The 16,699-nt window shown below is 43.8% G+C and overlaps 3 protein-coding genes across 6 annotated transcripts in view; 1 reads left to right on the top strand and 2 right to left on the bottom strand.

The window, feature by feature from the left end:
• Positions 1 to 16,699, bottom strand: part of eif2a (eukaryotic translation initiation factor 2A) — a 97,561-nt gene that overhangs the window by 13,149 nt on the left and 67,713 nt on the right. The gene's annotated exons all lie outside the window — the stretch shown is intronic.
• On the bottom strand, positions 1,137 to 6,557 carry LOC147796846 (uncharacterized). The gene is made up of 3 exons (XM_087146001.1): positions 6,404 to 6,557; positions 4,364 to 4,546; positions 1,137 to 2,843 (listed from the first exon to the last, which is right to left on the bottom strand). Exons 2-3 carry the CDS (start codon positions 4,398 to 4,400, stop codon positions 1,942 to 1,944), a joined length of 939 nt encoding a protein of 312 aa, XP_087002127.1. The 5' UTR covers positions 4,401 to 4,546; positions 6,404 to 6,557; the 3' UTR covers positions 1,137 to 1,941.
• LOC147796847 (interleukin-1 receptor accessory protein-like) lies at positions 7,150 to 15,979 on the top strand. 3 transcript variants are annotated; one of them, XM_087145999.1, is made up of 8 exons: positions 7,150 to 7,233; positions 7,684 to 7,844; positions 8,247 to 8,522; positions 9,551 to 9,791; positions 10,262 to 10,395; positions 11,315 to 11,479; positions 11,679 to 11,810; positions 12,568 to 15,979. In XM_087145999.1, coding segments are annotated over exons 1-8 (1,626 nt in total). In that variant the 5' UTR covers positions 7,150 to 7,231; the 3' UTR covers positions 13,083 to 15,979. The 3 variants fall into 3 exon arrangements, with proteins under 3 accessions (XP_087002125.1, XP_087002124.1, XP_087002126.1); XM_087145998.1 differs by having other exon boundaries at positions 7,193 to 7,358; XM_087146000.1 differs by lacking the exons at positions 7,150 to 7,233; positions 7,684 to 7,844 and having other exon boundaries at positions 8,407 to 8,544.

The following is a 16,699-nucleotide window of genomic DNA, read 5'->3' on the forward strand; positions in this document are numbered from 1 at the left end:
CTAAAAAAAAATAATAAAAAAATGCGCCCTCTCTTGGTCCAGCGCAAGATTCATAATTATTATAGGCTAAGGTTAAGTTCGAGCGACGACTGTGTTGAAATATAGTTCGATTGACACCGCTCGAATGATGTATAGTTTGGATTATCTAGTCGACCCTTTATAGGCCTAGGTGTATGTTCGTGTCGCTGCTTATCAGTAACCGATTTCGTTTATCATTACAGAGGGAACCATTCACATGAATATAATAATTATTTATTGTACGAGATTTCAGCGACTATGTACGCAGCCAACAGTGAAATGTGAATAACGTCGGTGAGATTATTTTTAAATGACCGACTAGGGTCGTTCAATTGTAACTGAATGGCGCATGCGCATTGTTAAAAAGCAATTTAATACTGGGCGAACTTACCCTAAGGTGTAAGCTGACTGGCGTTGTCGTGCGCTGACAGGTGTAATGTTAAAATCTCTTCCGATAGGCCTACCCGGTGGGATCTTTTGAAAAACGCATTTCGGAGCACGGTATAAAAAAAACTCGGCCTAAATTCTTGTCTTCCAATCACCAGGTCGTTTTGATAGAACCTGGCGAATACGGGAAGTTGACCAACATCGCCTTGCATTCCCGTGAGTCGCTACTGGCCATCTCAAACCCGCTTTGGGACGGTGCGAGTGCCGACGTCCAAAGAGACTACGGGCGGGGCTACTTTGAAGGTTACGTGGCGCGACTGCACCAGGCGCGCGAGGATTGCTGGGACGACGTCACACCTGTCTTGGACGCCATGTTGGACGCGGTCGCCTCTCGCAGACCTAAGCATCGTTACATCATCGGGGAGCTCTCCACGTACTGCACGGTATACAAGTTCATCCTCTTGCCGTCGTGGTTGACAGACGGCACATTTTATAAGCAGGACGCTTTGTACCCAAAACCGGCCGCTTGTAGGGAAAAACAAGACTAATCTTTATGGGATCTTTTAGACTTGGGTCCTCATTAATCAGTATTAATGATAGAATTCTATGATCGAGGCTTTATCATAAGGGTTGAGGGCTCTGCTGCCACTTTTAGTGCAGTTCCTAAAAAAAAAAATCTTGCGGTTTGACCAAAAATGAAAAATTCAAAACAACAATTAATGGCACACCGATTATTTTACAGTTAGTTTATTCTGAAGACGAGTCTATTAGGACACAAGATTCTTTTGAATTCTTTTTCCTTGCTTGTTTTTCCCTTAAAGCCACAGCAATATTCCAGAACCCTCTGCCAAGTGTAAAGAATATTCGAAAATAATGGTGATCCCCATATAGAGAGTCTGTTGATTTACCTTTCTCACATAAGTCTGGCATTAATGCACGATCCTCAGGCTGCGCACCAAGGAAACATTGGACGTTCAATCAAACAGGAAAGATAAAGATCAAGTTTTGAGGAATGCTGCAATTTGAAATTTAACTTTTTGCACAAATTGCCGACAAAATTCACCCTGCAACTGTTCCTCACGAATCTATTTACATCAAAGCAAACCATATAGGCCTAATTGCATCTTAACCCAAGCCGAGAAAACCGTAGATTAAATTGAAGAGAACAAAACTTACTTATACAGTAAAATTATAAACCATATATTGATATTATGCCATCATCGGGCTTTATGTCAAAAAGTATAATTTTGTTTTAAATGCTTCAAATCTTTATTACAAGAAGTTTTTTCTGAGTTCAGAGTAAAGGGAAGCTGTTTTGAGGAAAACGTCTTGTACACCAACGCCAAGGCGCCGCTGCCAAGCATGCTAAATCTGAAAGGTATAGGTCGGGTGCTTTCACGGACTTTGTCAATTCTCAGTGTCGACTCAAAAGCTGCCGCTAGGATGTAGCTCTGCATGCCATTTTAAAGCCAAGTGTGAGTAGGTTGAATAAAGGCCCGACTATGTCTCAGTGGTATGAACGAGCCTTGGTGGCCTTCACTGCAATGCGTAAGATGCCAGCGAAATTCTAACACCTGCCAGACTTATCAGGTGGAGCACGTGTTCCATTGGTAAAGACAGCAGTGCTCGGACTTCCAGGTCAGGGTGGCACGCCCTCTCGTGTTTCTTGAGTGCCTCCTGGCTCTGCCATCTCTCCTTGCACAGCAGACATTTGTAAGGGTTTGCGAACATTCGTTTGGGGCTCAGGTTAGAGACACTTATGGCCGAAGATGCGCCTTCCTGCTTGTCCTCCGTCGTTGCTCCCCAAGTTATCTTGTGGTACAAGGTGTTCAGATGCGCCATGAACTCGTCCACCTTTTGATCACGGACGTAGGAGCGGACCGCTTGTCGGGTCTTGAGGACGGCACTGTCATTAGACTTAGTCTTGCAGTCTGGATTGTGCTTGCCGTGGATGCGCTGGTGGCGCTCCAGGTTGCTCTTATGGCTACTTGCGTAGCTGCAGATCCGGCAGGCGAATTCCTTGACGCCGTTGTGGACGCTCATGTGCCGCTTGAGCAGAGCCTTGCGGCAGAACACGCGGCCGCAATGTGGGCAGCCGTAGCCGGTGTCGTGCTGGTGGCGGACGTGCCTCCGCAGCTCCGACTTGCTGTTGAAGAGGCTGCCGCAGCATTCCAGCTGTTTGTCGCGGCTGTGCATGGCCTGCCGGTGCCGTTCCAGGTTGGTCCGGCGTTTGGTGACGTACGAGCACTCCCCGCACCGGTGCAAGACGGCCTCGACGCTTGTCTTGCCGGCGCGAGCGCGCCGTCTGACACGGTCCACGCGGAGGTCCTGAGCGAACTCCGGCCAACCGGGCTTGGTGTCTTCGACAGGGGGTGGGGTTATGACGTCGAGGGCGGGGAAGGAGGACATTGAATAATTGATTGGAGACTTACACGTGTCTGTTGATAGAGAAACAAAGACATGAGAGTGCATGGTTTGTGTTAGTTTTTTTCCTGCATGCCCGCCGACCTTCCTGTCTGTCTTCTTGCCCGCTCGCCATTACAGATTAAAAATTTTCGGCCAAAATAATTTTCTGTATTTGCCAATTTTCGTTATTTATTTAACCGTGTAGTTTAATTCGTGCTTTCCTGCTTACTATGATCAAAAGCTGATCGTCTTTCTCTTAAAAGGAGACAAACATTAGACAGAAACAAATAATCATTATAATGAGGAGAAAGGAGACGAGTTTGTTGGTATAGTTCCTTCCCCTTCCTTCATAAAGCGAGTAGGAGAGGCCCCAAAATGTGTCAAAATCCCTCAGAAATTCCACAGAAGGACATGACAGGATCCAAATATTTCCCCCGACCTCCCCCCCAAAAAACAAGTTTTGCCCCTGAACATGTTTGTTCTGGATCTGACCTTGCCAGTGATTGGAGCAACCTGTTTGAAACGCAATGTTTTTCCTAAGAATCCCCTTTCACCAAAAAAGGTGTCTGTCAATATGTGGTATTTCAACCATCTACGCGGCAAGTTTACAATTTTACGTGTAGCCCCTTATGAATACAAAATGAGAAGGCATAGCTTTTTTTGGCTGACAGCGCACTGTACTCTGACAAGTGAGTCCTTTCAGAAAACGCTTAATTGAAAAGTGTCCACGGTCTTCCAGACAGTGAGTGCGTTGCTTACAGAATATTGTGCCAAAAGTTACATCTTTTGTGTCGCTGGAAAGCGCCGTTTTGTTGTCTGTTCCATAACAGAAGGTTGATTCTTAAAGCTTTGGTTGTTGTTTCTGGACAGAAAGCAAAACATGTTGTCGCGGAAACTATGAAAAAAAAAACCCCGAAAGCTTTGTGACAATGATAGATGATAGGGGTCTGTCTGTTGTCTGCAACAGGTCGCAACAGGGTCGCGTGATGTCTGTGCTCACAAAGGTTTATGTGGATCATAAGCCAGCGTCGAGATATTCCTGTGTTTCAAACAGCGATTCTGAATCGGCTCTGTCAGAAATTAACACCTTGTCAGCATGTCCATGCTTTTAAGGGAGGCTGATCTTTGCGTTACGATTTTGCAGCGGTTAAGATCTGTGATGTCACTGATTCAAATGTCATGACAGTACTGTGGTCGTCCATTCATTAATGAACAACATAAATGCAATCTGGACAGCTCAGCTATAAAAACTGAGCCCAGATTATTTGAAACTCAAACTATTGGCCTTGCAGGTGAAACGTTACATTGGCTGCACAAAACTCAATATCCTGCAAACTTGGATATCAATCGGTGTCAAGAAATCAACACCAAAGCGGCTGTTTTTGCTGCGCGCCAGTTGCTAAGTCGGTGGCCTTTTGTATAAAGGAACACTGAGTTGCAGCTTGCTACAATTGTATCGTTTGCCTAATATTCTTTCTTTTGGCCAGGTTCTCCATGAAAGCAGTATTTACAATATTTGTGCAGAAAATGAGAAGCAAATGATTGGTCTTACCTGCATCAGTACGTGTTAAAGCTGTGTGACCAGCCATGATGCACGCGATGAGTTGATGTCACAGGGTGAGCGACAATGCAAGGGACGACTGCAGCTCCCCGATGCGTCTAAGCTTAAAACACCATGCACTGATTAAACGGGTCTGGCGGTCAATGGCACTTGCAGTATTTCCTCGACGTGACGCTGATTTGGTGAAGCAAAATTATAAAGAGCTAGGTTTTGCAGTACTTGGTGGTTTAAAGGAATATACGGAACTGTTGGGAGAGAGCCCCTCGATAGGAGTAACTTACAGGGCTCGGGCCGGCTCGACATAAAGATCCTTTTATCACCAAGTGAAGGCCATTACGTCTCATTCATTGCGTGGTGGATAACAATAAATATACTAGAAAAGTCACTCTTACTCGGGTAATGGCCCAGGGCAGAAAAAGAAATGACACCACTTTTTGGATAGCGATAATTCTTGTAGAGAAATGGTGCACGGCCGAACAACTTTTAAGTCATGTTTCTGATCCCAGCTCCTATCAAACCTTCTGGAACTAATTTTCACTTTTATTCTTTAAAATTCTGCTTTCTGTGGTATCTTTTATTTGTCTTCTATTTTGTCTCTTTCGTCGGTTTCGAAATCCACACGCTTTTGAATCAGACATTAACCAAAATAGGAACAAACTGACTTAAAACTAACATTGAAAAACAATTTGCGACCAGTACAGGGTCTTTTCGAGGCCCTAGTACTTTCTGACATGCCGAACGTTCAGGGCCGATTTGTTGATTTTTTTTAACGACAAACAAATCCATCGGAGCGTGGCACAAAGTTGGCCTTTCAAAACAGCCATTTAAAATAGATCTGCATAAAAAGACAACGTGGCATTCTACACCGCTGTCAACACAGTTAATCTTCTTTCTCTTAAAAAAACATGTACAGTCCGTCACAGTGAGTGAATCGACTCACGGATATCTTTTCCTTTTTTCAGAATAATTACTCTCGCTGTTGTTGCATGCATGCAACTTCGCTTAGCCCGAAAAATGGCAAAATCGGCTGGGGGTCTTCAGGGGAGGGGGGCAATAGTTAAACGCGAGGAGACCCTCAAATCCGCATTATGCAAATTGACCCGTCGTTACGCCTCTGACCACGAGGTCATATGCCTCGTCTACCCCATGCGTACCTTGAAAAGCGTCAGGACATTCAGCTGAATGGGCAATTTAATGTGAAACTTATTACAGCTACCAGACTGAACCTCTTTTAGATGGGCGCTGTCCTACTGTATTTTCCATTTTCGTGTTTAGCTAGCTTTGTACAACACGCCTTGTTGTCGCTAGGTTGTCGCAAAAGTGGAACACTGTCTGTCATTTTTTTACTTGTTTGTTTGGGTTACAAGTCCCTTTTTTCACTTGATGAGGGAGACAGAACTTTATAACACGGGGGGGGGCGCTATTTGTGTGACCCATCATTCCCAAACCAGGCAAGTAAAATCCATATCCCTGAAGTAGTGAAACTCTCCACTGTTGATGTTCATGGAAGTTCCACAAACTGTCATTATCAAGCTTTCTGAAGACACAGTTTAGACATTGGATCACTTTGAAGCCTAAGAAAAAAGTGAACGAGAGGAATACTTGTCAAAAATGTTATTTACCATCTTCAGCCTGATTGTGGAATGTTGGATCACATGTGCTGAGTTTTGCAATTTGCATATTAATGTTTACACTACGTCAGTCGTATTAAAGTTCTCTGACAGCGTTATGAGGAAATAGGACACTTTTGTGGCCTCATAAAAGCTTGTGTTTTCTTGCAAAAAACTTTTGGTTACAAATGCACCGAAATGCCGAAAGTTCGCCCCCAGAAACTCAGCTCTACCAATCAAAAGGAGTTACGACTGTGAGAACAACCCTTTTTTTGTGTTCGCGAGAGGCGCTCATCCGAGGACGGACTAGGGCTAAAAAGAATTCCAACACAATTCTGCTTCACCTCGGGCTACCGCGTGACGGATTGGCCCCTCAGATTGGCGAGTGCAGGGTATCATTGAAACGCTGTGCTTTCATTACCTGTTGGAGCAGATTCTTTTTTCAATAACAGGTCCTGTCTGTTCCTGCTATCAATGCAGGCTTGTTGACTGTTTGCCACAACTCAACCATGTCCTTAAATTCCTGTGCGCAGTCTCTCGCGGCATCCACCGATGACCCTTGATATTATTGTGTGTATAGGTGGGTGCGCTTGTTCACGGTGTGGAAATATTCGCAAAAAAAACAACAACATCACAACCACACGCGGAGCCTACCAGGAAGGTGTCAACATCATGCTTATTGGTAATTTGACTGTTATAATTTTTAGGCATAGATGGCTTATACGGGTCTTTTCTTTTTCCTCGATTCAACCGAAGGGTGGAACTGGAGGAGGGCCTTGAGGGACCATGCCCCCCCCCAAAAAAAGCCAATAAGTAAATAAATAATTACATAATCTAGAAAGGCAAATTATTTGTTCTTGTCGTGTCTCTTCCTTACAAAAGCGTGTAGAAAAACCCCCAAATGTGGCCTCACCCCTCAGAAATTTGAAGGTCACACGAGGTTACATGAAAAACAAGCAAACAAACAAAGATCTGCCCCCTCCCCCCAAAAGAGATAAAGCCCCCACCCCCTGATAAATCTAGTTGTAGGGCAGTTTGTAAAAGTTGGTAGCTCACACGACCCTCCGCCCACCCCCCCTTTTTGTGAAGCTCAAGTTCTCGGTAGTGAACGCATGTTTATTTAGAGGGCGCTACGCATAAATCGCAGTGTTTTGCGAGGGCGCTAGACATAAACATGCGGATGTGTTGTAAGGATATGAAGGACGCACTTCACTTGAAACTAATGAATTGATACTGAGTGATCGTGTGCATGTAAGTTCCTTCCGTATAAAGATCACTTCATTCTGAGCTTTGTTTAGCCAAAAAAAAAATTATACCAGTTGATTTTGACAGTTACGAGGACGTGGAAGCGTGGGTAGGCATACTCCGTATAAAATGTGAGCGTTCCCAAAACTATGAGTCTATTAAGTAAAGTGAACCTTCTCGACGTTCGCATTGCATCATGCCAGCAGTAGGGGTTTGGATGACAAGCAATCCATTTTATGCACAACCCGATGGAAGAAGTGTAGGCCTACCCGTAAACGTTAATCTGCATCCATTTCATTACATTTTCCAATTCAAGCCATCCTCTTCTCACAGACTGTTGCATTATAGATTTGAGATGAAGATATTCACAAAACTTCAAAGTTTAAAGCACGGCAGAAAAGAAAAGTTTTTGTCATCGACCATGCTTGTCTAAGATCGTGAATATTATTATTGCAGGCGGCACAAAATGTATGGAGCAGCCGTGTTACTGAGCCTGATGGCTACCATGACAATGGGTAGCATTGATGCTAACAATCTGAATGTTGGTAGGACCTCTTCGATTTCTGTCGTGACATCACCGGGCCCGCCAACTTGCAAACTCCTCAACGTCGAGGAGGGTAAGCTTTGTGGCAAGCCACTCCGAGCCAAAGTTGAAGTTGAATAACCCCCGTCTGAGTTACAAGTCTTAAAAAAGGTGTACTTTAGCACCAAGATTACAAAAGGCACCTGATGTTGCCTTTACAGACTGATCTAGCAGGTGGAAAAAAGCCAGTGGACCTCTGTGTGTTCGACTCATTGGGTCGTCAGACTACCTATGCACCTCACGTCATGCCACACTGCTTGTACACCACAAATTTACTCTGTGCATACATGCCTGGTAGAAGGACAAGATTTTTTCTTCCCTAGTTTCGTGTCAAATTAATTTCAGTTTAATGTTTCCCAACACTTTTAGGACTAGTTGTGCTGAGCCCTGTTTAATCATTATGGCTTCTTTCTTTTCTTTCTTTTTTTACCTGGAGGTCTACCTCTTGGCTTCAAATCTCCCCAAAAAGCCACAGTCGTCACCGTTGTCCATCAGCTTTATGTTACCTTAGAGTGCCCGAGCCGAAACTTTTGTAGTATGAGGTGGCTGAAGGGCAATACTCCGGTACAAGTGAATAATGATATCCAACTTGACCAGTTCAACCAGACCTTGGAAATCCTCCGGGCACTCTACAGCCAGGCTGGCAACTACACCTGCATGGTGACGGACGGACGGCACACCATCAGTCGGACGTTCCAACTTCGAGTTATAGGTGCGTTCCGCAAACTTGGCTCGTAAGTAATAGCCCCAACCCTCCCAGATCTTACAAAATCCACCAGGAGGTCATGTTTTTGTAAAGGATTGGATAAGATTAAGTTTAGCTGCCATTGCTTTTCATTGGGACTGATTTTTTTCCCCTGAAAGTTGAAAAAACGAGGATATACCCTTGAGTTCCTGCTCAGTGTAGAATTTGGGAGGATTCCGGATGGCTCTTCAGTGACGGAAATAAGGGGGGAAAAAATGATCAGCAAATGATGCTAATCAAATTGTGTTTTGATTAGCAATTTTAATAAATTAAATTGACTGGCAAAAACAAACGCAACAAAGCGTGTAATGAAAATTTTCATTTTCAAACCGTTGTACTGAATATGTTAATCAGGCTTGTAGACTGCTGCTCCTGCTTCAACCATGGCAAAAAATGCTAATCGTTTTCAGATTTGTCTCGTTCTTTTGTCAAAAATATATCGCATTTTGCGATGCAAATCCAGTTATTTCCATCACTGCTTTTAGTAATTGTGCACTGGAAGTAGGGCTAAACAGTATTTGCAAACAGGTCGCAGTGAACTGCGAACAGATCCAATTCTCCAGACCCACTAAGCAGACATTTTTTACTAACAAAGCTTCAGGCTAAGCACTTCTCTGCTGAAAACCAACCACAAGATGTGCACAATGTATGTCAGTTTGGTTGGTACCCTGTTTCTGCTAAGCTGATGCATTAAATGCTTAACAACATTATGACATTAGCAACTTCATGGAATTTGCGCTCATTTTTCAGTTCTGTATGTATTGTTCTGAATTTTATCCTCAAGCCAGCGTTGTTCCTTTTTCGTTCTAAATCTCCCCTGTTGCTCATGAACCCAACCTGGACCCAATTTCATGACGCTGCGAAGGCTCCGTGTGCTTCACGGACACCATCAGCTGATATTTGAAAGCCACACTCAAACCACGTAACCCTGCAACCGTTTATCCATATTTCATCCACTTTCTATGTTCAACATGGCCTTAAATATTTTCCTGCAGAGACACCCTGGACCATGGAGCCTCTACCCTTATCTGCTGACACCTGCATAAATCAGACGGCAGGTGTTGGAAGTTCGGCAGAATTCTTTTGCTTCTTCTTTGCCGGCGATAATAGCAGGGACGTGGAGCTCACTTGGTACAAGCGGGTGGTGTCCGGAACATGGGTACCGGTCAGCTCCCTGTACACCAAGGAAACAGAATATGAGGAAGTGGTCGACTACACAGAGAAAAGAGAGTACAGGTGGGAGGTGGTTATTTTTACAATGGTCCAACAGTGGCATCGTTAGATAATGAAATCCACGCATCTGGCTGATTTTTTGCGAAATAAAACTGTCAAGTGGTTTATGGCGTGTTAACTGCACAGATGAGCGAAGGAGGAAGTTTGCGTCCCCAAAAGCCATTGCTACAGCTTTTATTTTATTTCCAGAGTCAGGCCTCCACTAGATTGCAGGAAAAGAGTCAATTGATTGGGCTGTCGTAAGCTTAGCACGGCATAGAGCCTTAATTGATTGCCCAGCTGTATTGTGCACTATACCAAGTCAATGAAGGTAGCCTCTGATATGGAGTCTATGCATAGCAACATCTGTGCACGCCCAGCAAAAGTATACAGGCCAGTTAAATTTGTAGTTAGCTTACCTGGTGGGGTACGCAGCCTTGTCTCTAGCTTCAGGCAAAGAGAGAGGCCACAGTCCAAATCATTGTCTTTTACAGTGGAAGTGGCCTGAAAGAGACGGCTGGAAAGCATCTGTACGTCAGGCAAGTGACGGAGGAGGCCTATGGCGATTATCGACTTGAGGGGAACAACAGCTACGGGGCCAGATACACACAGCCCTTGTCTCTCACAGGTACAGTTGAGTACTTGAAACGGTTGTGGGGCTAGTAGTTGCCATGGTAATGATGGTGATGATGATGATAACATTAGTGGTTGCCATGGTAACAATTGTAGTGTTGGTAATGGTAGTGATTGTTGCAGTTATGACCGTGACAGTATGGGGTTGTCCTGCTAACGATGGTGGTGGTTGCTGTGGTAATAACAGTGACAGTATGGTGGTTGCCATGGTTACAAAGGCGATGGTAATTGTACTGAATGCTGTGACATCCGGTTCATATTAAAGTGACTTTGTCACTAAGGCGGACGCGCCACGATTTGCAGGCTCCCACTGTACGATCACTGAACTTACATGTTAACTTTCGGTTCCATTTTCCATGTGCACAGCAATCAATGCATATAAGACTATGTGCAGTGCATGTGCAGTGGGCGTGGTTTCAACTGAAGTGATGTCCGGATAGACAGTGACATCGTAGTGGTTGCTATGGATCTGGTGATCCTGGTGATAGCAGTGATGATGAAAAGGATGACTGTTAATGTGGTTTTAAGAAAATGTGAAGATACAGTGCTGGTGAAAATGACGGCAATAATGCGTGTTACACAATTAAACCTGCACAAATTTTGTATAGTTACTACAACAAGGTAGTGTTCGTTGCTTACTTCCAACAGACTGTGTTGAGGAAAGTTTGTTCTCCCAAGCACTTTGAAAGGAGTCTGTGAAATCTACCCAACTCTTTTGAGGTCCATTTTTGTCATATTTATTTACTGTAAACGTAAAGTAGATCTTCAAATTGTATGGACTATATTGAGTAGACATCCAAACTCCCTAATCCCATGGATATCAAGGCTGAGCAGTAGGCCCTCCTCCCAAATCTATGGTCTCTTTCGATCTTTCGATACCCAGTGTACGCTTTTTTAGTGTGTCTTCCCTTCAGCCCCTCCGCCGGAACCCATGGCAGACTTGACGACCGTCATAGCAGCGACCGTGGCCGTGGCTTGCCTGCTGGTTGCACTGGTGGCGATGGCCGTGACGTGGCATTTTGTCAAGCTGGACGTTAAGATCTGGAGGAAGAACCGCTTTGGGGCCTTGGAGGATGACGGTAAGTCGGCTACGAATCATGCAACTTTGTCAGTCAAGAAGGGGTGCATTTGAAAGAAAAACGTAGGGGGAACCTTGTAATGTTTCCCACTTTAATTAAACCCTGTCACTTTTGACCTAATTTCACTTTGTTTCGCACTGACCCAAACTTAGCAATACGCGCTTGAACATGCAAATTTGAAATGTGCCTGCCTTTGCAGACGGGAAGACATACGATGCGTTTATCTGCTACGCTGACGAAGATCTACCATTTGCTCTGGACATCCGTGAGAGGCTCGAGCAGGCTGACTATAACGTCTGCGTCGGTGATATTGATTTCACACCAGCAACAAGTAAGGCCCCATTCGTTGTATTTACAAAAGAATTCTCCGATACCGCTGCGGGTAGTGTTAAGGCTGTAAAACCTTGATGATGGGATTTCACCAAACGGGTTCAACTTGGGTCATTCAAACTGGCAGGCACTCAACTTGCATATTGTTGAGAATTTACACTTGTACTTTATAATGATTGTTTTCTACCAAGATCTCAGAAGGCATTCAGCTAAATAGTACCCGTTTGTGATTTTTGCATTTTTTGTCATTTAGGATCAAAGAAATTGCTCTGATCATCAAGACTGGTTCTTGAAATCCTCCCCATTTGAAGTTTGAGCTCTGTCAGAAAAATGTAACATTTTGAGAAAGTGCACAACATTTTTTAGTGTAATCCGGTAAGCCTGCAGTGCCTGTAACCTTTCTGTTGACAAAGTTACAAATTTTGCAACAATTTATTGGGTTTCTAGAAGTCTCAGGATTCATCCAAATCTGTTGTGTAGAGCTAGTTCTAGGTCTTCACTCTGTTGGAAATATGCAAAGACATGCAGACAGTAGACCTAGCCATAGTTCTGGACGCCCATTTTGGATACAGACTTTGTCACATTTTGGTGTGCTATATTTTGGATACAGACTTTGTCACATTTTGGTGTGCTATTTCTGATCTTCATTGTTTGCCCACCATGCCAGTTGAGATGTAAAGAATCTGGTAGTTGATTTTCCCTTTAATTCGGAGGTCACAGATGTGAGATAACTGGATTTTGGCTTCCTTTTCTGTCAGCCCTGGTTGAGGAGATTATTCTGGCCCTAAACACCAGCCGGCGCTGCCTAATCGTCATCTCACCTGATTTCATTCGTGCCCGCCACAGCGCCATCCAGGTGGATGTCGCGGCCGACCAGTTGCTGCACCGGCAGATCAAGATCGTGCCCGTGGTCTACCGCGCCATCTCGGCCACCGACCGCGAGGAGATGCCGCTCCTCAGGCGCATCCTGACCAACGTGCGGGTGGTGCAGTGGGACGAGGAGGCGGCCGACCGGTCCACCAAACAGCTGCTGGTCCACATGCCGCCCCGCCGACCAGCCGTGACTCCACCCCAGAGGGAAGGGATTGAGGAGAGGAACCTCCTGCGGTTGTCGGACGGAAACGTCAATGGGCAGGCAGACGGAGGTGCACCCCCCCATCTTGACATCGCCGTGGGCTGTGAGATGAACCGATTTTTGAGGGACATCGCAGAGATGGAGACCAGACATCATCATGCAAACCAAGACCAGAAGGAAAATGCCTTGCCGTGTTGATGTTTATCGACCCGACAAATAAAGGAGTCCATCATAGCCAAGACCCCAGCTAGCTTTAAACATACTTATTCAAAGGTGCTCAATCTCACTTTTAATTCCCATTTTTGAGTGCTTTTTTGACTAAATGCCAATTAACCCTCCTATGCTGAAGTCACTCTTTGGGTCACTTGGTAAACACCTCAAAGAAGCACAGCTGTGTCTTGTGCACTGCACCAACATGCAAGAGAGTGACCTTGGGCACTTGTGCATATTTGTGCTGTAAAACCAAAGGAGGGTTAAGGTCGACAACCAATTTTTTTTAGAGAGTGAAAGAGGTCAAAGTTTCACATAAAAACCAGAAAAGTTTTAAAAATCAGCTGGTAGATTTACCAACTGTTCAAAAGCCACCCACCTGCCCGGTTCTCAATCATTGCAAACGGGTAAACAGGCAGAAGTGTTTAACAGGAGGGGGGTATGGCTCCCCCAACATAAAAAATATCCACCTTTTTGGACCTTCCCCAACAAGTTCAGCTCCCCCCCCCCAAAAAATAACATTTGCTTCCTGGTTTCACATGGAATTGTGCACACTTTGACAAATGGGTTTAGTCTCAAAACATACCGTAGGATTAAGTATGTGCCGAACAAAGTCACATTGAATTTTGATAGTTTGTGCCTTCCATACCCCTGTCACACAGAGTCATTGCGATTGCCTTGTTCAGTGCAACAAGCTGTCGTTGACTAGGTCACTAGGGTTTACGCTCCAGGATGTCACCGTTTCAACAATGAAACTCCGGCTTGCCAAAATACTTGTACAATCCTTTTTTTTTTCCTTTAATGTGCAAGCTCTAAAGGTTCTTTGTGTAAGGGAACTTTTGGATTTGCATTTGGGTCTTCACGAAATTGTTCGATTGTACTTCAGTATCGGTTTGGATGTTTTTCTTCAGATAAAGGAACCATGTTTCATGTTTGTTTCGGTAACAACGTTTTAACACGACACTGAGCCGGTCTTCAAATGTCACTCCAAATGTTTACTGTCCAGTCCTCGGCTCCTTGTTGAAGAAGTCCAAAGTTCAAGTCAGGGCATATTTCTGCGGTCACAACTTTGTATTTGTTCCACACAAAGTAATCAAAACTCCCCCCCCCAAAGGATAAATATCCATGTCAGTTCAAAAAAAGTTTGCTACACAAGGCAAGAATAAAAGAAAAATGGCTTCTTAGCTCCTTTATTTCATGTAAATGTGATGTATATATATGCAGAAAGTACATGGAGGACCATTTGAGTTTGCGACGATTGTGACAAGATGTGACGAACGCGTTCTGGTCAGCCGGTAGTGATAAAGAGAGATGAAGAAACTCAGTGAAAGAAAAAGGAAGTTAGATTTCTTAGTATGGTCTCTTAACCATGATACATGCACATACGTGTATGTTATTAAAGGCCGCCATGGGAGATAAATATGGAGACACTTTCAGGTTCTCTTTTAAGATGCTTTGAATATTTTTGTATAATAAATTGAGCTATCTATGTGAATGACAGAGCCTTTGCAATTAAGATCTCTGTGTGTATTGTACTAAAGATATATGTAACTATTTTTTAATGATGTATATTTGTCTACTGTGTGAAATTGTTAAACTGCAAGTTACCGAGCCGTATGATTATTTAAATTTAAGTCACTCCTAGCACTTTGTTTTTAAAAAGACCCAACTGTAGTCATACAATTTTTATTAACTCTGTAAAGAAATAATACACATTACTGTTTTCAGAATTTGAGATATAATTGCCTCAAAAGGGAAAAAGGAGACTCCAAGGCAACCACTGAAGTCCATTCTCACTGAATGTACTAGATTATGCTTTGCATTTTTTTAAATTCTGAATGCACAATATCTGAACTTGCCATGTAAATGGAAACCTGTCGCATTTCAGAAACATTAGCTTTACTTCCAGCGATATCTCTGAGCTCCAGCCTCCTCGGGTTCATTTGGCATATTAAAGGGCTCCACGTTGCCACCTTTTTCTGTCACCTTACGAAAAAACAGAGCTTTGCTAAAAATCTTTTAATCAGTGATAGGCTTACAATTGGTTGCAGGTGCAGAGACAAAAACATGCTGGGTGAAACGTAACTGCAGTTGGAGGATAAGTGCTGTGTAGCAGAAATCATTTCCACATTAATGTGCGAATTCCCTCCCTTTCTGCTATCATTAGTGATATAAAAATAACCTATCAAACGTCATTACAAACTTCGAATCTTGGGGCATGTCTCAAACCTTGCTTTTATTCTGTCGAAGCCTTAAAATCCGCTAACCATGCGGATCAACAGACTTCAAACCTTGTATTTCACGTTATGTTTTTTGATACTCCCCAGGCTGAATTTTGCAATTGTTGCGTATGAGGATTACAGTTAATTTAACATGTATTCAGTTGGAGCCTACTGCTGTCTTTGTAAGTGAAGCCGATGTTCCGTAAATAGCCACGAAGTGAGCTTTGATAGGATAACTTTGGACATGCCAACGTCAAGCGACATTGAAAAAGATAACGCCGCCATTGTTGCTTTGTGTGTGCCTCTCGTGTTTGTGTCTGGCTTGTGTTACTCAGAAATTACCGGGGGAGTCCCTACCTATTGTTATTCGGGTATAGTTTACCCATTTGAGGTCAACCTTTACGTGTACATTGTAGGGCGTCTCTATGCGCGGATTGTGTTTATATAGTATACGAGAAGTGGGTTTATATGTTAACGCGATAACCTTGAACAGTGACTTGTTACATCTCAAAAATGATTCATAAGCTTTGCAGTGGTACTCAGACTTGCTTCACTGCACTTACGAATGACTGGACACCATGTTTTTTTTCTTAATTAATTTTCCCAGCAAAGTCTTGTTCCTTGTTCTGAAATAAAAGCCCCCCATGGGGCATACGACGGTCATTTCTCGTTGATTAATCCCCTTTTCTCTCAAAGTACACGTGTAGAGGATTTGCATGTCATCTGGCAGGCCAGGGCTTTTGTTCAACATCGTATGCACAAAGTAGGTTCCCTTACGGAACAATAGAACTGTCTTGCAATATAGATGTTAGAATGATAGCAAATGACTCTGTTCACCCTCGATGAACTTAATTGCATTATACCGCCGTACAGTGAGTAAGCCCCCCCCCGCAACCCAGCCTCAAACCAGGAGCCATTTTAGTCGGGAGTAGCAGCTAAGTTTACCCCCCGCCCCGCCCATTTTTACCGGCAGCACCCGGATTGTCACCATGCAGTGAGAGTATAATTATTTCACACGACGTAATAATTTCTCGCGTGTAACATTTAACTTTGCTAAATTGGACCTCGCGTCGTAAGCTGGAAAGTGTGCTTTTGATTTATGGAGCTAGGGTAATTTTTTTTTTCGGATCTTGCCTTGCATCGCACAAATTTGGTCCTTTTAACGCTTTGGAAGATTTCAGTTCAAATTCAAATACGACGGGGTCACGTTTTCAATCATGCTCGAAGTTATAAATTCAGTAGAGATCTAAAGCTCAAGAGGTATACCTCAGACTTCCTGGTAAAACGAGGTAGGCAAAGACAGGCGTCTGAAAACATATTACTTGGACTGATCCAAGCAGGACATGATGTGTGAGCAAAATCGGGTCCTTGTGTTGTGCAGTG

This window comes from Acanthaster planci, linkage group LG14 (assembly GCF_054643075.1).
Source record: "Acanthaster planci isolate LZ-2023a linkage group LG14, COTS_SCS, whole genome shotgun sequence".
Taxonomy (NCBI): Eukaryota; Metazoa; Echinodermata; class Asteroidea; order Valvatida; family Acanthasteridae; genus Acanthaster; species Acanthaster planci.

Bases quoted from the DNA above. Each gene is read 5' to 3' on its own strand.
- LOC147796846 (XM_087146001.1), bottom strand. From the start codon at position 4,400: ATGGCTGGTCACACAGCTTTAACACGTACTGATGCAG. The intron at 2,844-4,363 runs GTAAGACCAATC...CTCTATCAACAG, and splicing joins TTTAACACGTACTGATGCAG to ACACGTGTAAGTCTCCAATC.
- LOC147796847 (XM_087145999.1), top strand. The intron at 7,845-8,246 runs GTAAGCTTTGTG...TTTTACCTGGAG, and splicing joins ACTCCTCAACGTCGAGGAGG to GTCTACCTCTTGGCTTCAAA. The intron at 9,792-10,261 runs GTGGGAGGTGGT...TGTCTTTTACAG, and splicing joins ACAGAGAAAAGAGAGTACAG to TGGAAGTGGCCTGAAAGAGA.